This window comes from Coptis chinensis, chromosome 7 (assembly GCF_015680905.1).
Source record: "Coptis chinensis isolate HL-2020 chromosome 7, ASM1568090v1, whole genome shotgun sequence".
NCBI lineage: Eukaryota > Viridiplantae > Streptophyta > Magnoliopsida > Ranunculales > Ranunculaceae > Coptis > Coptis chinensis.
In genome coordinates, this window is record NC_141462.1 from 87,215,376 (window position 1) to 87,242,208 (window position 26,833).

General features: G+C 37.1%; 3 protein-coding genes and 2 pseudogenes across 5 annotated transcripts; all 5 read left to right on the forward strand.

Moving 5' to 3' along the window:
• LOC147489660 (uncharacterized) lies at positions 1–4,588 on the forward strand. Its single transcript, XM_086569814.1, has 6 exons — positions 1–123; positions 341–960; positions 1,413–1,602; positions 1,753–1,817; positions 2,269–2,479; positions 2,893–4,588. The coding sequence occupies exons 1-6, from the start codon at positions 10–12 to the stop codon at positions 3,235–3,237; spliced, it is 1,545 nt and encodes a 514-aa protein (XP_086425940.1). The 5' UTR covers positions 1–9; the 3' UTR covers positions 3,238–4,588.
• LOC147489661 (putative pyridoxal 5'-phosphate synthase subunit PDX1) lies at positions 2,871–4,588 on the forward strand. Its single transcript, XM_086569815.1, has one exon. It carries the CDS (start codon positions 3,374–3,376, stop codon positions 4,316–4,318), a length of 945 nt encoding a protein of 314 aa, XP_086425941.1. The 5' UTR covers positions 2,871–3,373; the 3' UTR covers positions 4,319–4,588.
• Positions 4,589–8,583: 3,995 nt separating this feature from the next.
• Positions 8,584–13,628, forward strand: LOC147489662 (phosphoinositide phospholipase C 4-like; annotated as a pseudogene). The gene is made up of 9 exons (XR_015200711.1): positions 8,584–9,068; positions 9,143–9,339; positions 10,329–10,464; positions 10,575–10,805; positions 10,884–11,119; positions 11,232–11,349; positions 12,199–12,342; positions 12,419–12,505; positions 12,961–13,628. The product of XR_015200711.1 is annotated as a phosphoinositide phospholipase C 4-like (transcript).
• Positions 13,629–14,199: 571 nt separating this feature from the next.
• On the forward strand, positions 14,200–22,627 carry LOC147489663 (phosphoinositide phospholipase C 2-like; annotated as a pseudogene). Its single transcript, XR_015200712.1, has 9 exons — positions 14,200–14,782; positions 17,069–17,265; positions 18,518–18,653; positions 18,733–18,978; positions 19,063–19,295; positions 20,477–20,608; positions 21,324–21,466; positions 21,560–21,642; positions 22,041–22,627. The product of XR_015200712.1 is annotated as a phosphoinositide phospholipase C 2-like (transcript).
• A 365-nt stretch (positions 22,628–22,992) lies between these two features.
• Positions 22,993–24,698, forward strand: LOC147489664 (uncharacterized). Its single transcript, XM_086571330.1, has 2 exons — positions 22,993–23,200; positions 23,407–24,698. The coding sequence occupies exon 2, from the start codon at positions 23,470–23,472 to the stop codon at positions 24,424–24,426; it is 957 nt and encodes a 318-aa protein (XP_086427456.1). The 5' UTR covers positions 22,993–23,200; positions 23,407–23,469; the 3' UTR covers positions 24,427–24,698.
• Positions 24,699–26,833: the final 2,135 nt, after the last annotated feature.

Consider the following 26,833-nt stretch of genomic DNA (forward strand, 5'->3'; position numbering starts at 1 on the left):
GATTTACATATGGGAACATCTACTAGGAAATGTCATGCAGTCCTCTGTCTTCAACGAGCTTCTATATTCAAAGTTGTTTCTCTTTTACTCCTCTTCTCTTTCTCATCTCTCCTTCTCGTCAAGGTCTCTCTCTTTCCTTCTCTGTTACTACATTTTTATGTTTTACATCTGTTTTGCTCAAAGTGCTCATAGGTGGTTGTAATTGCTTGGATGCAATGTATTTTTGAATCTCAATGAAATAGTACAACTGGTGATTTCACATTGGGATCACCGCTTCCTGTGAGTGCTTTGAGCAGTACTATTTTGCTCAAAAAACAGTTCTCATCAATCTGTATTACAGGTGGATGAAATGGCAATGCAAATTGTCACTCGGACGAAAACAGTTGCTGGACACAATTTAGCCCCAACGCCGTGGCACCGCTTTGCGCCTAAGAATTTCAATGACAATAACAACAGTCAGTATGGCAAACTCTTAAATCACATAAAATGCTCCTACCTGTCTTGTGTATCTGAAATTATTAGGCCTCCATATCGACACCAACATCATGATCTGCCCCACTATGGCAATGCAAGTACTACATGTCCGTCTTTCTTTCGATGGATTCATCACGATCTTGAACCGTGGGCTCAGTCTCGAATATCTCCATCACAATTAATCGAGGCCCAAAGATTTGCGGCATTTAGAATTGTGATTGTGGACGGGAGGCTTTACGTGGAACACTATTTTGCATGTGTGCAAACTAGAGCAATGTTCACGATATGGGGGTTTTTGCAACTTCTAAAGAGGTATCCAGGCATGGTACCAGATGTTGATCTCATGTTTGATTGCATGGATAGGCCGTTTGTTAATAGGGGCAAATATAGGCCCGGTAAGAGGTGGCCACCACCACCATTGTTTCGGTATTGCACCAATGAATGGAATTTCGACATCCCATTTCCTGATTGGTCGTTCTGGGGATGGTAAGTAAGCACATTTACCGAACTAGTTAACCAAAATAACCAGTTAACCAGCATCGCCTAGAGTGCAAAATTTGATTTACTATGTTAATTGTTGGTTTATGACTCTATGAGGAGGTTAGGTTGTGGTAAAAGGGTGTTGTTGTACTACATACTAATCAGCGTCTACCGCCAGCTGGTTTGGACAGTTGGACTACACAGCGCATGAAGGGAACTAGGGAAGTCTCAGGTTCTGAGTTTCCTTGGGGAACCCAAATTATTAAGTATTAACGAATGCTGGCACAGCTAACCTTGCAAGCTAAATACTCAACTTTGCTTCAAAAAAAACAAAAAATCCTACAAAGCATCAATAGTTTCATTGTTAGGTTTCTTCTCCTCATTTTTGGTATGTTATAATTTTTTGATGTAATTATTAGAAGCGTAATTACAGTGTACACTTGTTCCTGAATATGAAGGCCAGAGACAAATATACAACCATGGGACGAGGAATTTAGAAGCATAAAGCAAGGTTCCAAGGCTCTGAACTGGACAAGGAAACGAAATCATGCTTACTGGAAAGGCAACCCATATGTTGGATCCGCAGTTCGCACGGACTTACTACGCTGTAATGATACTACAAAGTGGGGTGCTGAAGTTTTCATTCAGGTACATTTTTTATTTAGCAAGCTAGAACTATGTTATTCTCCGGTTTGAACTTGTTGTGAACGTAGTAAGGTAATGAGTCAATGACATTGCTAGCTCATTAACCTTCTCAGAAGTATGCCAAAAGCTTATTGATACTATTCCATCGTGCAGGATTGGGTACAAGAAACAAGAGTTGGTTTCAAGCAATCCAAGCTAGCAGACCAGTGTAAACATCGGTGAGTTGCTGGGTCACTTTTACTACGTTTCCGCGAGGATATAAATGATTTACCTCATACTTACTGCTTGTATAGACATTGACTCATTAAGACTCCCTGGTTGACAAGATATGTAGTGTTCTTATCCTTGATCAAATCTCCTGAATTTGGGAATTCTGTAATCCATTTACAAAATCTATGATGCTAAATTATTGAAATATAATTAAATGAAAACTGTGGGTAGATTTAATGGATCTAAACTCTCCAAAATGGCCTAGAGTTTGGTTTATATCTACGTAATGTCGGGATATAGATCACCTCCCTGAATTGAAAGTGATGGTCAAAATTTCCTGGTCACTTGAAAATCTTGTAGATTTCAAATATTCATAGTGGTCAGTCCCATTGTAATTCAACTCAGATGATGACATAAAATGAGTTTTTCATACCGTTAAAGGTATTTCTGTTAATGCAGGTACAAAATCTATGCTGAGGGCTTTGCTTGGTCAGTAAGCTTGAAATACATTTTATCCTGCGGTTCACTTGCACTGATAATATCACCAAATTTTGAAGATTTCTTCAGTCGTGGTCTCATTCCAAAACAAAACCACTGGCCCATCTCTCGTGCCAATTTGTGCCCGTCCATCAAATATGCTGTTGAATGGAGCAACGCAAACCCATCACAGGTACACTTTGGCTTCTTAAATCGCCTACTCAATTGATAGCTTTTAGGCTGAACTATTTCTAATTAAACTAGTACATACGTTCCTTTGTTCTTCGTATATGATAATTTGAAGCTTATAAAATATAACGTAGCGAACAATAACTTTGCTTCAGCCAAGCCATAGAACCCCGGGCCCTATTTTCCGTGTCAGCCTGAAAGACAGGGAGTCCTAAAAAATATCAAAATGGCGCAGAGGACACTTAGTTTTATTTTTAAGGAGACCTTTAAGGTGAAATATCTTTTGGTTGGTTGATGATAGTAGTCACTTTAATGTATAATGCAGCAGTCTTTCTTATATGCATTACAAAATAAGAATATATATGTTTGATCTGAATGACACTAGTGCGCGCTATATTATTTTGTTTTTATTCATAGGCAGAAGCAATAGGAAAAGAAGGGCAAGATTTGATGGGAACATTGGATATGGAAAAGGTTTATGACTACATGTATCACCTGATAAATGAGTACTCAAAGTTGCAAAGTTTTAAGCCAACTCCACCTCCATCTGCTAAAGTGATTTGTGAGGAGTCCATTCTCTGCTATGCTGATCCAAGGTCCAGAGAATTCCTTACAAAATCAACTGCATTTCCTTCGACTTCTCCTCCTTGCACTCTCCAGCCTGCAGATCATGCTTTTATTGAGAGATGGATACAAGATAAAAGGAAGATAGTTAGTGATGTACAAGAAATGGACAAGGGCATTGCACAAGAAAAGCATTAGACAATACCAGGGCCGAACTTAATGGGCCTTGAAATCCAAGATATATTTTCAGTATTTAATATCCCTGTAGGGTTTTATTCCCATCTCCAAAAATATTATATTCACAAATCTCGAGGTGAATCAAAGAACAAAAACCATGTCAGAAGAAACCGGCGTCGTCACACTATACGGAGATGCATCCCTGACAGAAACAAAACCATCAAAAACGACATCAACATTTTCAGTAAAAGTAGGACTAGCCCAAATGTTGCGCGGCGGAGTAATTATGGACGTAGTCAACGCAGAACAAGCGCGTATAGCCGAAGAAGCGGGCGCGTGCGCGGTGATGGCACTCGAACGCGTACCCGCGGATATTCGCGCCCAAGGTGGCGTGGCCCGCATGAGCGACCCCGCTTTAATCAAAGAAATCAAACAAGCTGTTACCATCCCCGTAATGGCGAAGGCGAGAATTGGTCATTTCGTTGAAGCCCAGATTCTTGAAGCGATTGGGGTTGACTACATTGATGAGAGTGAAGTACTTACTTTAGCGGACGAAGATAATCATATTAATAAACATAATTTTAGAGTTCCCTTTGTTTGTGGGTGTCGTAATTTAGGCGAGGCGTTGAGGAGGATAAGAGAAGGGGCGGCGATGATTAGGACCAAAGGGGAAGCCGGGACGGGGAATATTGTTGAGGCAGTTAGACATGTGAGAGATGTAATGGGTGATATTAGGAAACTTAGGAATATGGATGATGATGAAGTGTTTACTTTTGCTAAGAAAATAATGGCGCCTTATGATTTAGTTATGCAGACTAAACAACTTGGGAGGTTACCTGTTGTGCATTTTGCTGCTGGTGGTGTTGCTACACCCGCTGATGCTGCTTTGATGATGCAGTTGGGTTGTGATGGTGTTTTTGTTGGCTCTGGTGTGTTTAAGAGTGGGGATCCGGCTAGACGTGCTAGGGCGATTGTTCAGGCGGTGACGCATTATAGTGATCCGGATATTCTTGCTGAGGTCAGTTGTGGTTTGGGTGAGGCTATGGTTGGGTTGAATCTTAAGGATGAGGGAGTCGAGAGGTTCGCTCATCGTTCAGAGTAAGCTGTAAACGCATTGATGGTGTTTGGAAGAGGGCAAGTTCGGTTAGACTTGTGCTATTTGGAGGTTAGCTTCAAAGTAGATGTTGAATTTATTTGCTAATATACAAATTTGCATACTGCTAGCTTTGGGAACATGTTCGGTAAAGTTAATGTTGTTGATTTGTTGTCTTATCATCTTAACTTATAGTTGTGAGTTTATTACTTGTAAGTCTGTTTCCTTTTGAATATGCACTATCATTGTTTTTTACGAATAAATTAATGTTTGTCCCCATAGTTAAGTGCAGATGATTTTTGTGGTTTTTACTTTCTTATAAATTCTAAAACTTCAGATGTTCACTCCTAGTACAATGTGTCGGTCTCAATGAGTAGGTTTCACTTGCTGGCAACAAATGAAGTATGACTATATGATAGGTTGGGTTTGTAAGGACATTTAGTGATCTTCAATCTTCATGTTTCTAGGACTTTTCAGTCATTCAGCCCATACTGGATGAAATGTTATTGCAGACTGATATAAACGGGAGGCTTCTGTTTAACGCGTTGAACTATCAGCATTTTACTTACAGCATAAAGAGATAGAAAGAGAAGAGCTTTGGTTGTTTTTCATTTAGTTTAGGTCTGCTGGAGACACAATATAGTATGCTAGTATGAGTTCACGCTTTTATTTGTTGACTTTTTTTTTTTTGTGCTTGGTTAAGGACTTTGAATGGATATATAGGAACACTTAATGGTCATTTCCATATTTCTAGAAGGGATTCATTTTCATGTCATGCTTGCTCTAATCAACGATGTGAAGACTATCAACCTTTGTCTTCAAATGCAATTATTGATGATTTTGTAACCATGGTGATCCATTATTTGGGAGATTTGGCAATCCATACTTGGGGATATTTGGTTTGCTTTCGAGCTGTTGATGAGACTTGGACAACTGCCGATTTGACAGCTTAATACTTTACAAAGGTCAATTCTGTGCAGTAGGCAGCACGGGGAGAACTTTTGTTTTTAACCCACAGAATTAGTGTGTAGTAGCAAATCCTATTTGGCTATGGTCAGGGGAAGATTTATTGGAGTCAAATGGGGAATTTAGTCTTGTTAATGTGCATATATCTTGTCACCATGGACTAATATGTGGTGGCTGTGATCTTTCCTCGGGGTGCGAAGTGTTTAGGTTGGATGATAAGGAAGAAAAATGGATTCATGCACAGTACTTGGGAGATGCACTTTTTATTGTTGCAATGAACGTTCTTATTCTATTCCGACATTGGTTATTCCTGAAGTGAAGGGAACTGCATAGTGCTTGTAGATTACACTTTGTCAAACAAGGATTGTTTGCCAATGCCAAGGGAGAGGGATGTTCCTCAAAAAGACTCAAGCCTTTTGCAGCTTAGAATTTTGAATATTACGGTAGAATTTGCAACCTTTTCCTAGAATTTCTTTCAAATGACTAGATGGTAATTGTTTGGTGAAGGTGGGGAGCACACCAAAGACCTTAGGCCCAGCCACCCAAGGTTTGAGTAGCAGACCACTGGACACCTTCATGCTTGCCATGGACTTAGGACGGTGTGAGATTTGTTAGTCTTTGCAGAGAAGTTGGTAATTATATTGAGTGTTTCATTGCATGATTTCTTGTTTCTGAACTAAGGATTCTTTATTCTTCATGGTTAGGATCCGTAAAATCATTCTTATTTATAGGAAATTCAGTGAAGACGAGGCTCAGCAGAACTTACCAGCCAAAATTTGAGGAATTTATGGTAGAGTTTTATACTTTTGTGTATGCATGACAGGGTGGTATTATACAAAATCCCTTGGAGTGGATTCCTTGGTAGAAGCAGACAAGCACACTTAATTTACTTTTAGAACTTGGAGTGGCTGTGTAAAAGTCGACCCTTGGATGGTGGGTTACAATTTACAACATTACTTAGTTACAATCTATTGCATGAGTTCAGCCGAGGGACAAAAATGAGTGCTACATATTTTTGGTTTCTGATTCTTCTTTTTCCAACTTTCAGTGTGTTGTGCTCTATGCATTCAGTTGTGTAATTTTACCCTTGGGTATGGTCGTTTTCACTTAAGGTGATAGCAGTATGGCCATCTCTGTGTCATATTGTGGTGTAGTTTTACTCTTCTTCTTTGACCAATATCTTGTATATATAAACCAATGACCAAAATATCAAATTCGGTGAATATCTCGATATACTTAAAAACCGATATATATTGGATATATCGGAGATATATATTTTTTTTGTTGACTAGTCAAAATTTTGTTTTGTATGTTGATATATTAGAAATATCGTTGATTATATTGAAAATATCGTCAATATATTGGTCAAAGTCAACAATATTAGTCAAAGTCAACAATTTATATTGGATATATCAACTGATATATATCGTTACATCATAAATTGCGAAATATATCGGAAAAAAAACATATTTAATATTCGGTTGAGATATATTGGATATTTCTATTTCGGTGTACCTAAAAAATGAAATATATCGGCGATATTTTGGGCCTTGATATAAACAAATAATTATATTAATAATAATACTCCCTCTATGATAAATTAATGTTAATATGAAGACCCCATATTGCCAGGACTTTTCATTCATATAGCAAACAGATTATAGAGCAATTTTTACAAGAGCTATGCTTTAGGGTAGTGTGGTCTGTACTCTATACCGGGTATTGGCCTCGGTCCAATTGTCCAAAATCATGTCGGCGACTCACGAATGCCGTGTCCTGTAAATTTTTACTGTTTTTGAATGACAGAGGGACCATACAAAGAGAACCAAGATCGTAGAAACATTCATATTTTGGCCATAGCTTTCAAAACGAACGTGTATAAGATCATGAAAATGAGAGCAGTCTAGTGGTATCACTTTCCTGTCAGAATTCTCCTCTGTAAGACTCTAACCTTGAATCTTTCGAGAATCATAACATGACAGGAGGTGCTTGTATCTGTCGTTTCAGTTTATAAATTTTGGCTGCTGTAAGCTTGCAAGTAAAATTCGAAAATTTATGTTATGCATGTTTCTGTTAGTATAATGCCAATATTTTGGATATTTGAATCCATGACCTGACCAGAAAAAAAGAAAATTTGACCTTGAGGTGGTGCCATACTGCCATATGTTTTGAATTTACTGCCCTGTGAATATGCTCAACTGAATACAAAAATGAGTACTACTACATTTGCAACATCTCTCCATGAGTCAGTCAGTTTGAACAACGAAAATTAAGAAGAAACTACACAATTTGGGTCCTCCATGGCTCCATTGATATTAGGACTTAATCAATGTGACGATAATCTGCACAGAAAGTATTTCATTCTTCTTTTACTTCGTCACCAAGTGCATATTGACAAAAGAAAAACGTGTGGGTTGTTACTTCTTAGCCGTTTCCTAGCCCATACGTATATGTCGCATGGAACTTCATCAGCAAAACAGGAAGGAATGTAATTTGTGTGGAACATGCACCCTGATGTGCATATGAACAGTCATATGCCCTGTATACTGGGAGTGAAAATATAGTATCACGGCTGCTCGTCGCACCTGGAATCCTGGATCCTCCCATTTTTCTTTTATGGTAAAATGTTGGTGCTGACGAGCTATCCATGTTCAACCAGAAAACATGCCACCTTACCCTTGGCCGACACAATAAGGGACACCTAAGTGGCTTAGTTGATTACCAGTCTAAAAGGAATCTGTGAAATCTTCTTTCACTTTCTTCCCGTGAATCCATTAAACAGCGCATTTATGGAAAAAATGAAGACGACTTCTCAAGTCTTTCTTTATTATAAATTGTGGTCGGTGATTTTGTGTTTCACACTAAAAATTACGATTTTTTTTTTTCTGAATTTATAGTAATAATATAATTTGTAGATGTATGTGTTTGCACCAATGTAATATAATGAAATGAAAATACTCCTACTTGTTGTCCCGTTTTGCACATGGACTACTCTCTCTACTTACGCCTAGACAAACCTACTCTCAATATTTTAGATCCATTTATCTTGTCATTCAGTTTTTAAATTAACACAAGTTGTCTGGGGAGGGAGGATAAACGGCATAAACCTGCCGTATGCAGATGGTCCAGTCTATCCCTGTGTCACCTAAAATTCTAAAATACAATAAAAATACACCGAAGGCGGGAAATAAATGTTTAAAAAAAAAAAAAAAAAAAAGTCAGAACCTACCCTTCATTTAAAATATATAAAACGTAAACGTCTCAAATCTGAGTCATGAGTTACAACTGCTCCGCATATATAGGGAGGGAGCCACTTCAATCACCAAAACTTCCGTTGTTTTCGATAATTTCTAAAACTTGATACGTTAATTTATAAATCCGAATTTCGACCTGTTCATTTTATATTTAAATGAACAGATCAAAATCATTCAATCTCGATTTCGATAGGATTGTAATCGAAATTGAGATTGAATAAATAAAGATGGGGAGTTATAAGATGTGCATGTGTTTTACAAGAAAATTCAAGATAAATGAGGTACAACCGCCGCTCGATATTAGAGAAGCGTTTGCCAAGTTTACAGATGGAGGAACATTAATGACAGCTGATCAACTTTTGGATTTCTTGATTCATTTTCAAGGTGAAACTTGTGCTAAATTTTCTGATGCTGTTGAGATTATTCAGCAAATTATGTCCCGACGACATCATATTGCGTTTACTAGACATGCTTTGACACCAGAAGATTTTCAGTCTTATCTCTTTTCTGATGATCTTAACTCCGCTATTCGAAACCAGGTATGCAAACTTTTTTTTAGTAGATTATTGCGCGTTTTCGGTACTGTGATTGATGGTATTTATTTTTATTTCAGGTTTACCATGATATGAAGGCTCCGCTGTCCCATTATTTCATATATACAGGTCACAATTCATATCTAACTGGGAACCAACTAAGTAGTGAATGCAGTGAAGTCCCAATTGAAAAGGCGCTGAAAAGAGGTGTCAGAGTAATTGAACTAGATATATGGCCTAATTCTTCCAAAGATGATGTGCATGTTCTTCATGGACGGTATGTAAAGTTTAGTTTCTTTTGATTTTGAAACTAAGTCAATCATGCTTTATGCTTTTCGGACTTGCTTATACCTTCTGTTCGTTTCTTGCTCTAGAAATGCTCATTAAGTATTTGTCTACTCATGGAAATGATTGGTATATGGCTATAAGACCAAAAAAATTATAATCTTTTCGTTTAAAGTTGTGGATACTTGAGGTTATGGCCTCCTGGAAATTAATAAATCGGGTTGGGATTCAAAGTATTGATTGCTTGGTTTTCAAGTTTCATGAGGTTTCACTGGTCAGTCTCTTGGTTCATCAAGGTCTTGGTTATCCCAAACTCTTAGTCAGAATGGACTTGGTGGCGGTTCACCTGACACAAGCTGTGCTTCACTAGTTTGAGCACACTGCTGAAGTGAATGCAAGAGATTGTATTCTTTAGGTGACGCTAATACCATTACAAAAAACCTATGAATACTTGATTTGGATTTTTGTATTGTTTCTTGAATCCAACAGAAGCACTGGGTGGATTGCATGATTGTAATGAATCTTGGTCAGTCTTACAATTATATATCCAAATCACAATCAATGTATATGATGCTAACGAAGTTTAAACCAAAAGGGTACTCTGTGCTAAAACTGTGGAACCAAAACACTTACGTGTTAGTGTTAGTAAAACGCCCATTTCCTGAACGTTTTCTCGTGGAACACGAAGCCACTTGCTCGTCACACATTGGCAAGCATGTTACAACTTCGTCCTTGGAACTCGAGTCTACTCACTCTTCACACATTTGCAAACATGCTCAGCTGTTGACCTCAATTTGGACCACTCTTAAAAGTTTTTTCGAGCCAATCAAGGGTAATCTTTGAACGAGTGGCCAGAAAATTAAGCTATCTCAGCATATCCATGATTAATTTTAACCAATATGCTTTTCTGATTAACTTGAACTAATATGCTTTTCTGATTAACTTGAACTAATATGCTTTCTCCAATCTCCATAATTCTAGGACCCTGACTAGTCCTGTGGCACTCGTTAAATGCTTGAAGTCCATTAAGGAGCATGCATTTTCCACATCGCCATATCCTGTGGTAATAACATTAGAAGACCACCTTAGTCCATATCTTCAAGCTAAAGTAGCCGAGGCAAGTTAGTATTTCATTTTGGAAGTAACTAAATATTTTCTTTTCCTAAAACCTCTGCACCTATCTACCTATCTACTTTTCGTTTCTTATTCAGAACTGTTTGTCTCTAGATGGTCACTCAAGTATTTGGAGAAATGTTGTTCTACCCTAATTCAGAATGTTTAGAGGAGTTTCCTTCGCCGGAAGCATTGAAGTATCGCATTATTTTGTCCACCAAACCACCAAAAGAATACCTTGAACGGCTTGAAGGTAAGACTTATAAGGACAAGGATTTGTTTGAGGAAGATTCGTGGGGCAAGGAGTTACCTGACACTAAACTTGAACTTCCAGTTGATTATAAAGTAAGGAAAAAAATTGTATTTTCTTTTTCAACTTAGTATTTTGCTTACTCCATTAACCTTTGCAATGTTCACTGGTAGAGTGACAGTGAACTGAGTGATCAGATTCAGGATGAAGAGGATATAATTGACAGCGGTCGTAAATCATGTCAGTTAGGAGCACCACAATACAAGCGTTTAATTGCCATCCATGCTAAAAAGAGTAAGGGTGGCTTGAAGGAGTCATTGAAAGTGGATGATGTTAGCGTTAGACGCCTCAGTCTGAGTGAACAAAAGCTTGAAAAGGCTAGAGCACATCATGGAACTGCTCTTGTCAGGTATTTAGAATACTCAAGCAACAAGATCTCAGTTCTTCTTTGTTCCACAATGCACTTTTTTATGTTTATATTATAACCCAGGTGATATTGTGATGCTGGGTTTTTCTATTAGGTTCACCCAGAGGAATCTTCTGAGAGTGTACCCAAAAGGTACTCGTTTCAACTCCTCTAATTACAACCCACTAATTGGATGGATGCATGGAGCTCAAATGGTTGCTTTCAATATGCAGGTAAGGTTTTATCTTTGGTGATGAGAATTATATATGTTCCAGATGTTAAGTTTAAGCTAGGTTTTTGTTTTAGAAACACTTGACTTTCATTCACTATATCTAATAGGCACTAACTTGGTGTTTCATACTGTCTTGTAATCCTATTAGTAGCACTTACACTTTGGATTAAGCTAAATTACAGTCTTCAGTGAGAAAAGCAAGTCGAAGTCTTAGTCTGATATTAATACCAAAAGGAGTTAATGACAGTTTATTACTTTCTGTAAGGGATGGTTTGGTGTTTACTCTAACATTGCAAAAAACATATCATTTCCAATGTTGAAGAAGCCGTGTTAAACCTGTAACTCTGATAAAATTTTGAAATTTGAAAGTGCTACTGTGTTCTTCTTCTTTTGGAGTAACTTTGGGTTGTACGAATCTTTGAAACAACTTCCGCATAGCCTTCTAAGGAACGAAATGTTCGAAGGCCAACTCCTTTCAGTTCCAATATGACCTTTTAACATTTGGGGAAATTATTCACCTTGTCCTGCCAGTTGACCAAGTAGACTAACTTCTCCTAGAACAACAAAGGTTTTCATCCTAGTTCTCTTTGAATCAAGTAACCGCAGGATAGATATTTAACCTTTGTCTGCATTATAACATACAGTACTGCTCCTAGACTAATTCATTTTGCTTACTAACAATTATCATTATTATAATGTAGCCTTTTAGAAAAGAACTGCATCTTTCATATTTTATACCTTCAGCTTAAAAGTTTTTTTTTTTTTTTTCCGATAATAGAGCTTAAAAGATTTGGTTCACTGTAAATGTTGCTACTTCTTATTAGACTAAGAGGTGAATTTTCCATGACAGGGATATGGAAGAGCACTCTGGTTGATGCAGGGAATGTTCAGATCAAATGGTGATTGTGGCTATGTGAAGAAACCTGATATCCTGATGCAGTCCAATCGACTGTTTGATCCTAAAATTAAACTACCAGTGAAGAAAACCTTGAAAGTGTGTAATATTTATGTTCATGGTGCATGCTTCTTGCTGAAGTAGACCTTGTTTGAGCACTCATTTTGTTGAGCAGGTGAGAGTATATATGGGAGACGGATGGCGTTTGGATTTCAACCCAACACACTTTGATGCCTACTCCCCGCCGGACTTCTATACAAGGGTTAGTTCTGGTGTGGTTTTTCTTTATCTAATTGTTTAGTTCATCAGAAGCAGATCTGATCCTTGGTAACCTTCCCTGATCCACGACTATGCCAGAAATATATCCTATTTGCTTGAGGTTGCTTGGCTAAATGTTTAATATTCTTGTAGCAGAGTAACACGAGCACTTATATTCAGTGACTGGGCGTACAGTTTCAATCTTTTACTATCTATCTGGGATATGGCCATGGTTCTTATAATATGAAAAGTGGAGCCGTTGGCCTATTGGTTTTCTTTGCGTATATTGAATTAATTGAAACACTGCAATTAAACTGTGACTCTTTGTGAACATCGTTTGGTAGTTTTCCTCTTAATATTATAAGACAGGATGGCTATACGGAATTATCCTGATTCTCAGAGGTGTTGCAGGATAGCTTTATTCCCTGAACGCAGTAATTACTATGATTTATCTGGCAGGTTGGGATAGCAGGAGTACCGCGGGATGTCAAGATGCAGAAAACAAAGATAATGGAGGATGATTGGACACCTGTCTGGGACAAAGAGTTTTCTTTCCCATTGACTGTGCCGGAGCTAGCATTGCTTCGGATTGAAGTGCATGAGTATGACATGTCTGAGAAGGATGATTTTGGTGGTCAAACATGTCTACGGTTTGGGAGTTGAAGGAAGGAATCAGGGCAGTCCCACTCTTCAACCGTAAAGGAGAGAAGTTTCGGTCTGTAAAGCTTCTTTTGCAATTCAAGTTTGTTTGACATGGTTTAGTTTGGTTCTTCTATTTAGTGATGCTCTTGGAATGTGCTTAGTATCAGTTGTACTTTTAGAGCTACTGTTTAGTTTTGAGAGGAAGCTCTGCTGGAGTTGGTACTGATTGGAGGCTATCCTTTGTGGATTCTCACGTCGAGTTGCAGTTCAATTTTGTTCAAGAAGATTTCATCCCATGAGTATTATTCATGAGAAGGAAAATGTATTATATGTACAGAGAAACGCATGCATCTAGCAATTATCAACATCATGATGATTTCTAAAACTTTCGTTTGTTCACTAAATCGGGCCAGAATGCCTAGAATGTATAGAGAACCAACTCTTCAATGTTAAAATAATAATAGAATCCGCAGTATGTGTTGTCAGTCTGCACTCTGCAATAGAATACTCGTGTGCAGATGAAGGGAAAAGATCCAATTCTTTCTAGAACTTTTAGAAGAGCTTGTTAATAAAGGATTATCAACCGTGTCCATGTTAACTCCCCAGCCATAATATTGTACCGAACAAGTATTAACAAAAACATGCAGCAGAATGCAGCATGAGCAGATACTAAAAATGTAATTCACTTGATTCTTTGGCTCTTTGCTCTTCACACATCTGAGTATTATATCTTTTTATTTTTAGTATAAATACCTTCCTTGACAACTGAACACACCTTAAAGTTGGGACCATGGTAATATTTAAATTTAATTTTGAATAAACAAATTGTTCATTTCAGCTTTCAGGGTGGCATATTCCATAGTAAACTTATCCATGAGTGGCATATACCAAACCAAATATTAGTTTTTTTCTTGCCCCATCCTTTAATTATATTGTTTGTTTACATAATCATTAATATAGGTAATCACACGTTGAGTGCTATTGAAGTCCATAATCAATTCATAAGTTAACAGATTTGTGTTACAGCCGCATGCCAGTTTGGTGGATACAAAAATTTAATGCTTACCTATCTTCTGGAAACAAAAGTAGAATTCAGTAAAACGACAATATTCTATCGAAAAAAGAGAGTTAAAACGAGTACATATAGAAAAAGTTAGAAATTAAAAGGGTCCGACAAAAGTACAGGAAATAATACGCGGAAGATTAGCATCAAACTTATATAACAAACAATTGCCGACACCTAATTTACCTTTGGGTCCCACACCATCATCATCTTCATTCCATATTAACACACACACATTTGATCTCAGCTATATTTTTGTAACTTATTAAAATGGCTACAAAACAAACATACAAAGTTTGCTTTTGTTTCAGAAGGAGATTTAAACTCACAGTAGCAGAAGCACCAATAGAAATCAAGACCCTTTTTGAGACATACTCTGAAAATGGTATTATGAGTGTTGATCATCTTCATAGATTCTTGATTGAGTATCAACGTGATGTCAATGCTACTAGAGAAGAAGCTCAATCTGTTGTTGACACTTTCAAGCATCTTTTCCATAGGAAGGCTCTTAATCTCGATTCCTTTTTTCGATATCTTTTCGGCGATACTAATCCCCCTCTCTCACCTTCTCTTGGGGTAATAATCTCTCTATCCTACTTTACTGTGTTTGGATTATATGTTTAAACATGCTCTTGTGATTTATTTAATTACATACTTTTTACTTGTATTTAGAATGGAGAGAATTACAACAATGTGTATATTAAGGGGATTGCACTGAGAATGGTGTGTTTGTTGTTGGGAATGGCAATGCAGTAATGTTTTTTGAAGTAGAGGTGTCTGGGAGTGTACCCCTTACGTGGTTTATAGGGTATGTGAGATTGCACAAAGGGATTTTTCCCAGGGAATCCCACTTTTTTATTGCAAATCTTCATGATATAGGGAGCATCTATCCCATCCCTATATATGCATCAAGTCTTGAAAATTTGAATTAGAAAGTGGAGTTTCCTTGTTACTTGTTAGATTTCCCTTCTACAATTAAACACACTAAGAGTTATTATGTGTTTATATCATTAGGTGTTAGTTGATTCAACAGCTCGAAAATGTGGCTTTGCTGAAAGCCTCATCCACTAATATAGATGTCTGGCAACCAGAGCAGCAAAGTTGTTATCTGAATATCTGTTATATTCAGTTTTTGTATTATTTAAGGTGGCGTTATATTGAGTGCATATATACTAATGTTGGAGCCAACTAATTCCCGAAAATGATGATCAACATGATTAATTTGGACCATTTTGTACAGTAGAATAGCCCCTAAGTGTACGTATTATATATATGAAGAGCCAAAGAGCAACTGTATAGTAACATGAATAACTGCACAAGCTTCACACGTAGCTTCGCCTCTGTAACTTCAAAATTATAAATACTTCTACTTTAGAGTACCAACACCAAAACCACCATCTATTGAAGCAATGTTTGAAGCGAAAAGCAAAGCAAAGGAAGTTTCCTCCAAAGAGAGGATTACATGAATGTGCACTTTTTCTCAAAGTGACTTAAGCAAAAGAAACCCGTGAAATGTGCCTCGAGTCTGAACTGTTAAGCCATTTTAGTTGTCCTCTTTACCTCTATTTAAGATCTCAGATTCTGAAGTGCAGGCAACACTTGTTTGAAGATTCCTAGCTACTTTAGAACTCTCAAGTTCTCTTCAACGTAAGTTGACCGGGGGCAAACACCAAACACTTCCATATGTTTGAGAGATGAATTTTTGCAGGAACAATTTATTGGAGCTACTCATATTTAGATTGAATAGATAGGAAGATTGCTTAGTCGCGTAGAGGAGCAAAAGAGATGACAGGATGGAGTGTAAAGGATTACGATGGTGATGGTGATGAATTGGGGGAAGATGACTATTGCGGGGATGAGACTTTTAATGTTAGAGCACGCAAGCAGAAGATAATAAATTAATATTGATATATGAACGATGAATCAATGATTGGAGCATGGAGATGCACACCCCAATGGGGTTGTGCAGAGCTCCTAGATCTAAACCGTAAATTTAGAACAATAGGAATAAAGTGATGAGAAGTATTGGTAATTGAATTGTATTGAATTGATCTTAATTGTTATTGGGACTGTTGTTTACACGTCCATGGTAGTGCCCTATTTATAGGGCATCAATGAAGACTCTAGAGTCTAGAACAAGACTATGTTACTGAAACATGACTCTTTATTCTTGTATACCAAGTAACTGCTGACTCATATATTCTAAACTTTGTTAACATGAAGAATCTAACTGTTGACTCATATATTCTAAACTTTGTTAACATGAAGCTAAGAAGACTTTCCAAATTGCAAATTAACTCTTTCACCATTTAATGCATGTCTTTTAATGTTTAACAAGTGACTTGATGATTGCAATTTATAGTTGGTAGTTTGGTTGACATAGTAGTTTATACTTTTGTTTTTTGTTCTTTGGTTGGTCTTCAATATTTGCAAATAGTTTAACTTCCTATTTTGAATAAAACATTAGAAAAAATGTAAAAATTAAGTAGTGCATTTAATGAAGCATATTTGCATCTTATCGTGGAACAAATCCATGTAAAGATTATAGCTGAACTTTATCAGAGTAAGTATTGCTTCAGTTACATATGTTGATATGTGGGCAATTAGTGGTTGGGTACAATGTCAGACATGATAATTTTTTGGAAAACCCAGTCTCTTGTTGCATGAAATCATGGTAAATATTTTTGGTTCATATACTTCTTTTATCACGTAAATGATACATTGTGGAAAATTAATGGCTATTATGAGAGAGAGGGCATAACTATTATTACTGTTGACAGCTTCCCACATTTCCTAATGGATAATTTGTCAACCACAATTCAGATTCATTTCGATCTTAAGTTTTCTTTTTCTTGTTTCCAGGTACACCACGATATGAGCGCTCCAGTATCCCATTATTTCATATATACTGGGCATAATTCCTATCTAACTGGAAATCAACTCAGTAGTGATTGCAGTGATGTTCCAATCATAAAGGCACTGCAGAGAGGTGTTAGAGTAATTGAGCTGGACATGTGGCCTAATTCCACAAAGGATGATATTGATATTCTTCATGGAAGGTAAGGAAATATTTAAGAACCTCGTACTCTAACGTACTGTGATTCAGACTCAACTTGTCAAGCTTACCCATGTCTGATAAAAGGCTTTATTGTCGGTAACAGTTCCTCCTAAATACCTGCTGAATTGCGTATCCCAGTTAAACTTGTTTGAACACCTTTTGTTATGTCTTTGTGTGCAAGTAACAAGCTGTAGTTATGCAGACCCGTAATAGATTTTATTATAATCGATTTAAAGTGTACCAAAACCTGTGCCATCAATTCAAGATAATTGGATAACTTCTTTTGAAGAGGATTACAAAACCATAGAATGTCTTCATTTTTAGCAGAACTTATTCAGCTTGGCATCTTAAAAATAGATAATACCCTGGGATCTTAGATAAGATTCTCAGAATAAAGCTGTCAAACACCAGAGAATGAATGATATTTTCTTTCATGAAGTTGCCATTCTGTAAACTAGCTTCTTTACTTCACTTTTTTTATTTTTTTGAGTAAAGAAATCGTAATTCCTTACATACATGTTGGTCATCACTATTTTTGCTAAGGCAGGTAGAAGTGTAGAACATCACTGCTCTGCTATGAAAACATGGATAAATTTAACAGTCTAAAAGTGTGATGCTAACATATAATACAAGCAACAATTTTGCTTCAAAACCAAGGCTCTTTCTCCAGTCTCATTATAGCTCCCCTTTTTTTTTTTATGGTTAACTACTTATTTACTTAACTCTCATTATAGCTCCCAGTGAACCTGAGGCTATGATGATCTCCTTCCTTGATTAGAACACTTACTGCAAAAAGACCAAACTATACAGTGGAGTCGTACGGCTGCGCAGCAATTGAGGTCACTTGCCTCAAATTTAGAGACCAGAATCATTATAGGTGGTTTTAATTGCACAAGGGAATTATGGATAACCCATTTTATAATTTTTTAGGGAAGAATCTTCATTTGATGGAAGCATACCATAGAATTTGTTCACCAGCTTCAAAAACTTTAATGGGGAATTTTCCCTTGAAGTCCTTTTGTGCCCTTCCAATGTAATTTCTCCTTAATAAAATGGTCTTTGAGGGTGGTAAAAGAAAATCTCATGTATGCTCCGTGTCATGAAATTTTCTACTGAGCGGTGGGTTTACTAGAATATATTTTGCTTTTGCAAGGAAACAATCCCTTACTTACTTTCCATGTTTCACTAAAATCATACATAATCTAGTCTCCGTAGTTCTTTTGTTTTGATTTGGTTTCTATACGCATGTGTAGGACTTTGACAACTCCTGTGGCACTCATTAAGTGTTTGCGTTCCATTAAGGAGCATGCCTTTTCTGCATCTCCATATCCTGTTGTTATAACACTAGAAGACCACCTTACCTCAGATCTTCAAGCTAAAGTGGCTGAGGTGAGCTTTTGACATTGTGTAAAATTTTCCTTATGATTTTGAGTTTTGGGTTTTCATGATTAATCAGCTTTTTTTTTAGATGGTCACTGAAACATTTGGGAACATGCTGTTTACCCCTGGCCCCGAATGTTTGAAGGAATTCCCTTCACCAGAGTCGTTGAAGAAAAGGATTCTTATCTCGACAAAACCACCAAAAGAGTACCTCGAGGCAAAAAGTATCAAGGAAAAGGGAAGTGTTTCACAAAAGGGAAATGATTCAGCTGAGGAAGAAGCCTGGGGAAAGGAAGTCCCGGACCTTAAACCCAAATTTGAAGCTGACGATAAGGTGCCCGAGCTTTGAATTAGTTGAATATCTAGATTTGGTATCAATATGTGCTCTTCTTAATTGTTTGCTTATCCTTTCTGGTAGAGCAATCCAGATGTAGGAGAAGACTCTCCGGAGGATGAAGATCTGGATGATGGAGACCGCAAAGCAGCAGAGTACAGAACCGAATATAAGCGTTTAATCTCCATTCATGCTGGGAAGCCAAAGGGTGGAATAGAAGAAGCACTAAAGATTGACCCAAACAAAGTCAGGCGCCCTAAGCTTGAGTGAACCGCACTTGAGAAGGCTGCAATTACTCATGGAACCAATATAGTCAGGTATTTTATTAAAACTCCAGCAAGATTAGGCTCAGGAATTAGGTATTGTATAAAATGAATTAGTTGCATAACATTTCTGTCACACTTTAGTGTCAAGCGAGAAATACTGGTGCATCTTCTGAAATCTCAGTCTTCTAGTGGAATAATTTCTTGCTTGCATTACGGTGAATCTCCTAACCATAGAAGAAATCTTGGTAATCCCAAAAAGTTTGAAGTTCAAAAACTGGAGTTTGGAGTATTTGCATTGGGCACAAAAAACGAAAAAGTTTGGCTAGTGTCTGAATATTTGGTACCCCACATCTTGATAAGTTGACATCAAAATATTTTGAGAAATCTCACAAAATTTCTTCTGGGCTCCTACCAAAGACTTGGTAGAATGGTAGTGTGATATAAGATAGTGTTGAAGGATCATGATGGCATTCTAATTAGGAATTATCATCTTTTAGCAATTCATCCACTCAAATGATTGTTGAATTCTTGTCTATGACATGTTTTTGGTTGTTAAAATTGGTATAGCATAACTTGTGGTCCAGAAACATTATATAGAATCGATGGTTCACAATCAGTTGATAAAAGATGATATTTGTTGACTTAGAAATCTCCTAAGCATGGCTCCCTGGTCCCTGCTTGTGCTTGCCATGTCCAGTTTACCAAACTGGACCGTGCTTCCTCAAAAATAGTTTGCTTTATTTGTAATGTAGTCTATATGCTACAGTATGTACTATTTGCATCAACCATCATGGCCAGTTTATACAGATTTACAAAGTATCATGGAGGTTATTAGCCCTGTGCAGTTGCAGCATGCTAGCTGTTCCAGGCTAACTTCAGTAGTACTTGTGGGATCAGAGGACAAAATCTACCAAACTAAATACGATTTTTGATAAGCAAGTGTTCGTGAAGTGTTGTATTTTCTAAGAAGAGTTCCCATGTGAGGATCCTTCTATTTGTAATGTTACCATGTCTCTGGATCCTTCTATTTGTAATTTACCATGTCTCTGTGTTTTCTTATTTACCACTTCTAATTGTTTCAAAAGACTGTTGCACCTCTTTGGAATCTAAAGAAGATTCTTCCATGGGATATTTTGGGATGTTCATGGACAGTGTGATTGTCCTTATTTCCTTATACACATTACTTTATAAATTCTGGAGCAGTACTATAATGAGGATTGCATATGTTCTAGGTTCACTCACAGGAATTTGCTCAGAGTTTACCCAAAGGGAACACGCTTTAACTCATCTAATTACAACCCAATGATCGGATGGATGCACGGTGCTCAGATGGTCGCGTTTAATATGCAGGTTTGCTTCTTTTTGTCTCCCTTCAGAATAAAAAAAAGTACATATGTTTTCATCCCACAGCTACCTGATGTTACCTTTTCATCTGATATTAGTGGATTAAAATAAATAAATAACTGAAGATGCAAGAGTGTCTTCAATCATCTAAAAAGCTCTTTATCTCTATTTCTATAGAGCAAGAAGTAATGTGCTTTGTTTATTCTGTATTTCTTCCCTATCTCTATACAGCTATACATGAGAACTTGTGCTTTGGGTTCTCTATCTTTTGGTGCCCTCTTTCATATCTGTATTCTTAGGGTCCAAAGTATGATGATTTTCTATTGTTAAGATTGTGTTGTGTTAGACCTTGGTCATACATGGGGCCCTGATGCGCGCTGGTACCTATATCTCCATCACCTTGGGCTTTTGGAAGGAAGTGGCAGCTATCTCGGTGATGTAAACTTGTAGGGAAGCAAGAACAAAGTTTATACATTAAATAATAGGGTTAGTGTTTCTCTCAAAAACCTTAGGTTTCCCAATCTAAGTAAAATTCATGATTAGTCTAGTACCCTTGGGAAACCCCAGCCTGTAATATTCGATTTTGTCTTAGCTGACAGCTCAGTTTTTTTGGACTGAGTGGGTTTACTGATTCTTCTTTAGCATCTTACTTTACAATCAGCTTTGGACAAATGTGCTCATAATTTTCTTGCACTGGATAACATGTGAATTTACTATGACAGGGATATCTGACAGATCACTATGGTTGATGCAGGGAATGTTTAGGGCCAATGGAGGGTGTGGATATATTAAAAACCTGAATTTCTACTCAAAGTTGGTCCACACAATGAGGTCTTTGATCCTAGAGCAACTTTACCTGTGAAGCAAATATTGAAGGTAATTTCATCTTATAATGCACAGTTAGACTTGCATGCAGTTTGAGTAACTTCTCTATTCCTTATTCTGATTCGCGCTTTTTATCACTTATTAGGTGCAGTATATATGGGAGAAGGCTGGCATATGGATTTTCAGCACACACACTTTGGCGTATATTCCCTCAGACTTCTATACAAGGGTATGATGCTAAAAGTTATTGTTGAAAAGCTTCAAGTAGTTTCCACGTTTCCTAACATCATTGTGTGGTTTTGACAATATATGGTCTTCTTATACTTTACCTCTTTGCTGACTTCATTGATGTGTAAATTAGTTTGTTCTGTTAAATAATCCCATTCCCATGTGATGATGTCAGAGTGAACGAGGATGTCCGCCCTGGATGATGTGATGACCAGTCTGAGCTTCCCAAGCTCTATGCTGTTGGGGAACTCAGCAAGTGTCTTACCACCTTCTTGGTTGACTATATTTGAGTCTTTGGATTACTTTTTATTTTATTCTGTGCGGTATTTTAAGGAAAAAATTTGATGATGGTAGAGATAATTATTCTTATATATATATATTGAATTGATCTCCCTGCAGGTTGGAATTGCTGGAGTTCCTGCAGATTCTGTTATGAAGAAGACAAAGACAATTGAGGATAACTGGACACCAGTTTGGAATGAGGAGTTTGAATTTCCGTTGACAGTTCCAGAGCTCGCTTTGCTTCGTATTGAGGTTCATGAGTATGACATGTCTGAAAAGGATGATTTTGGAGGCCAAACATGTTTGCCGCTGTCAGAGTTAAGAGCAGGAATTCGTGCTGTGCCACTGTACAGTCGCAAGGGAGAGAAGTACAAGTGCGTGAAGCTTCTTATGAGTTTTGAACTGTTCTCTGTTTGAAAGTCATGCATTTAGTGATTCCACTGGTTTGGAATCATTCAAATACATGGCGATGATTTATGTATAGTATAGTTGTTTTACAGTTTTCCTTGGTCCTTCTGGGCATTGATGTTGTAATATTGTGAAAAGTAATGTTTTAATGAAGTCTTTGTGTGTGTTGTGAAAAATAATATTGTCATGGAATTAAGGGCATTGTGAAAAGTAATGTTGTAGTGAAAGTCGTGTGTGTTGTGAAAAATAATTATGTATTGAAATTAAGGAATAATGTTGATAATGTTTTAATGGAATTAATGGCAGTATGGCACTATTGTGTAGGGAGAATTAGTGTGGTAAGTAAAGGTAATTCAAAAAGAGGCCTCTTTAAAGGATAGGAAAATATGCTTTCGCCGCTCATAGTTCCTAGTTCTGAAGTACAAGCTGAACAAATTAAATTGTACTTGAAGAGGTCATGACTTTAAATCTAGTTCTCAAGGTAATTATTATGGTCATGACTATTCGTAATATATAGAGATGATCTCACATAATTTGTGCAACATATTTTTTATTTTGAGTACTGTTGAGATTTATAATCCCACATCGCGTATAATCAAGCAGGCTTGGGGGCCTCGCAATAAAAGTCTCTAAGCTCATATGACGTTTGGGTTCCCTTATACGCTTACGTCACTCATAGATAAAAAAAAAGAAGTTCCATTCTGCATGGGCCAGGGTCAGATTGCGAGGGGGCTTTTTGACAATAATCCACTTTCTCCTAATTTATTTAGAAAATGGGTTTGTAATTGAAGAGAGATAAAACTGAAGAAAAAATAGTTTTCCCCGTCTGTCCTCAAAAATAATCATTCATTTTCAGTTTCATGTTTTAGGTAATATATATTTGTTATTAAGGTTCATTGTTTTGTGTTCAATTCTTGAAAGAAAGACTCTTCATATGTTACTACTGTTTTGGTTTGATTATGGAAATGGCTAATGAGGGGTTATCTACTATCACTTTGTTGCCGTCCTTATAATTGTTGTACATGCTTGTGTGCTCCATCGATGCTTATAAGTACATTTGCTATGTTTTCTTCAGGTACTTTCTCTTCTTCGTTCGTTCTGTGTTCACCGTGTGCGGGAACGACTAGGTTTCGTGGAAATGTTTGGCATGCAAAACCGCCGCCGCCGAGGATCTCGTATGTCATGGCATCACCCTAACTCTCAATTCCAAGCAATTGGCACTTCAAATCAATCTTCTTGTCACAAGCCTCGACGGAAGAGGAGACTTAGTAATGAAGGGTTTGGTAGGCTTTCTCTCTTTCAAATACCACCTGCATGTGCGTCCATAATTAATCAATTGAACAGAGAATTGGGTCACACATCTGAGGTTGAGACAATGGAATGGTTATTAAAGCAAGCTGAGCCGGCAGTGCGCTCTGTTCTTGGACAAAATAACAAGGAGAAGACTGATGCTATTGCTTTTTATAATTCTCATCATTTCCATTCTTGTAGTAAATATGCCTTGTATTCTGTATGGGCATTGTCGGATAACATTGATGGGATGCCTCGTTTGTACGCAAGGATACACAGAATTATCCGTGAAGAATTGGAGATTGAAGTTGCATTACTGGAACCTCTTACCGCAGCACACGAGGAAAAACAGTGGGTGGTTGACAAGAACTTGCCCATGGTTTGTGGAATTTTTAAAGAGATGAATTCGAAAACCATTGTAAAAGTTACTGCTTTCTCTCACAAAGTTACGTCTAAGGCTCCGAGATGGCCTTTGTACGATATTTTCCCCCACAGGGGTGAGATTTGGGCTCTTTTCAAAGACTGGGAACTTAATTGGACACTTCATGATTTGAACAGTCATACCCAATATGAAATTGTGGAAGTGTTATCGGATAAACCTGATTGCACTATTGTTGTTAGCTTAGTCAGAGTAGAGGGATTCGAAGCTGTCTTCCAGAGGCAAGTGCAAGTGCAAGAAAAGAGTCGACGGTTTTCACAAAAAGAACTGTTGCAGTTCTCTCATCGTGTTCCAGCTTCCAAAATCAAAAGTAGAGGAAAGGGACGGCGTTCCCAGTGGGTTATGGATGCTCGAGTCTTTAGCTAATCAGCATTACAGCCTGAGCTACTTTAAGTTATTACCTGGGTAAGTAATTTAACCAACTAATTATATTGTTTAATACTTTAATGTGTTTAGATGTAGTACCAAGAAGTACAACTTTTTAAAAGAACTTCATTGGTGGCTGTTTCCCTTTTTTTTGTTTAAATAACCGTATAGTCAGTATTGATTCCCGTTCAAAACAGCCAAGAAGACATCTTTTCCTATCCGCCTTGCTATGCTTATGTTGGTTTTGCTATACAATTACTAAATTTTTGTTTTAATATGGTGTACAGAGAAACATATATTTTCGTGCATCTTTCTAATGCTAAACTTATTGAATTGGGACTGCACAATGAATAATGAAGGGTGAGGCGACAAGGGGTTAGTCAAAACCGTCCGAGTCTATCTGGTTTGGGTAAAACCGGCCGGTTTAACTGGGTTCATACTGGGTTGATTGCATAAACGATATAACCTATAACCAACCCGGTTAGAGGATCGAGTCACCGGTTTACCGGCTCAATCCATCGGGCCAAGTTAGGTCGATAACACCGTGTAAACCGTATAGAGTGTAAAGTTTACACTCTAAATGTCAAAAAACTATTTCCAATAGGGTGGTATACCATTGGTAATAGACTATTAGTTTATAGAGGAGGTGGGGAATTCCTCATCTCTCTATTAGTTGATAAATAGCTTCAGGCAACACTTTAACCAATGTCCGAACATAAAAAAAATATCAGACGTCACTTTAAGTGAGTCTTGAAAGTCATAATTTGTAATTTTTTAACTCAAACGGCCTAGTTTAAATTAAAGAAGTGACGTCAAGTTTAAAATCCAATTTTTTTCACACTTATCTATTGGGGACTATAAAGGGTGGATATTAATAGGCTATACAATAATATGCAATTGGAGTTGTAAAATCCTAATAGGACCTAGGTGGAGTCTATGTTGAGCTGTAATTTTACACCCCCATTGGAGGTGCCCTCATATGGTAATGAGAAGCGTGGAGGCATACAACTTCCTAGTTCAATATGTATGGTTCCTGAACTCAAAACTTTGAAACTAACACATGCTAATGCTTCCTTAATCCAATTCGAATAAAAAGTAGTTATGAGTTGCCCTATTAATAGGTTATACAATAGTATGCAATTGGAATTCCAACAACAGTATCGAAATTTGCAAAGTATTAAAAACAATTGGAACACATCCTGATTGTGAGATTTTAGATCTTATCATTGTCCATCAACTTAAGTTTAAGAGTTTATAGTTAATGTTTCTTAACATAACAATGACAGTTGTTAAGGTAGCAACAATGATGGTTGTTAAGGTGAAATTGATCGATGGTGATTACGAAGATGAAGTTTATGATGAATGATAATTTCCATTTTCCCTCTACCTCCTTCAATTTTATCATCTTTTTTCAAACTATTCTTCATTTTCATTATGTATAATCTATTTGTTCTTCAATTTCATCATATATTCTCCAAGATGAGTGAATTTGGAGCTAGGGTCGAATAATTAGATCACGGATTAATGTTGATAAACATTGTATTTTCATTTAATTACGATATAAAGTACATTTCATCATTTTGATTTCAATACTGTTTCAGTTTTCTCAAAAACCAAAATATTAGTAATTATTCACTTCGGTTAGAAGAGAGAAAAATGGGATACAGAATACGTATAAGTCTAGTGGTAATATCACAACGCATAGGGGCAATTTTGTAATTTTCAGTATAAGACACTTTCGTCATTTACATTAAAGGTAGAAAAACATAAAGATTTTTTTGTAATTTAGATAAAATATAGGGACTAATTTTTAATTTAGACAAAGTGTATGAACTGTTATGTAGTTATCGTAAAGTATAAGGACCATAATTACCATAAAAATATGGACTATTCTATAGTTAACATAAAGCATAGGGACCTGAAATTAACATAAAGACTTTGGGTTGTCATTAGGGCTTGTCCTTAATGAAACCAAGAAAGAGATCTTTTTGCCATTAGTGAACCCACGACGCTCTAACCTGCTCTTTTCTCTGTTAGTATATCTCGACCGCAGCTTAGGGTCAGATTACTTGGTGGAGTAGTCAGCATGGACACATTTTTTTATCTTTGGTCTTGTTCGCAAGCTCTTAAGTTGTTGAATACTCTAGCATAGCTAAAAGACCCACAGTGTGAACTGATGCTCTTACGTGCATGTGTAGGGTTACCTAAGTTGATTTTTGCTGTATGTACTTGTCCACCTGTTCACTTTAGGGAAGCGACGACCATGTTGAGCATATGTTTGACTATGGTCTCCGGTATGCCATTCAGGGCATTGTTATTTATGATGGACCTGGATTCAGCGATCTCCAGTGGCTTTATATTAAACGGATATGCACTACACCAAATTGGTCTAAAAATGACACCTACA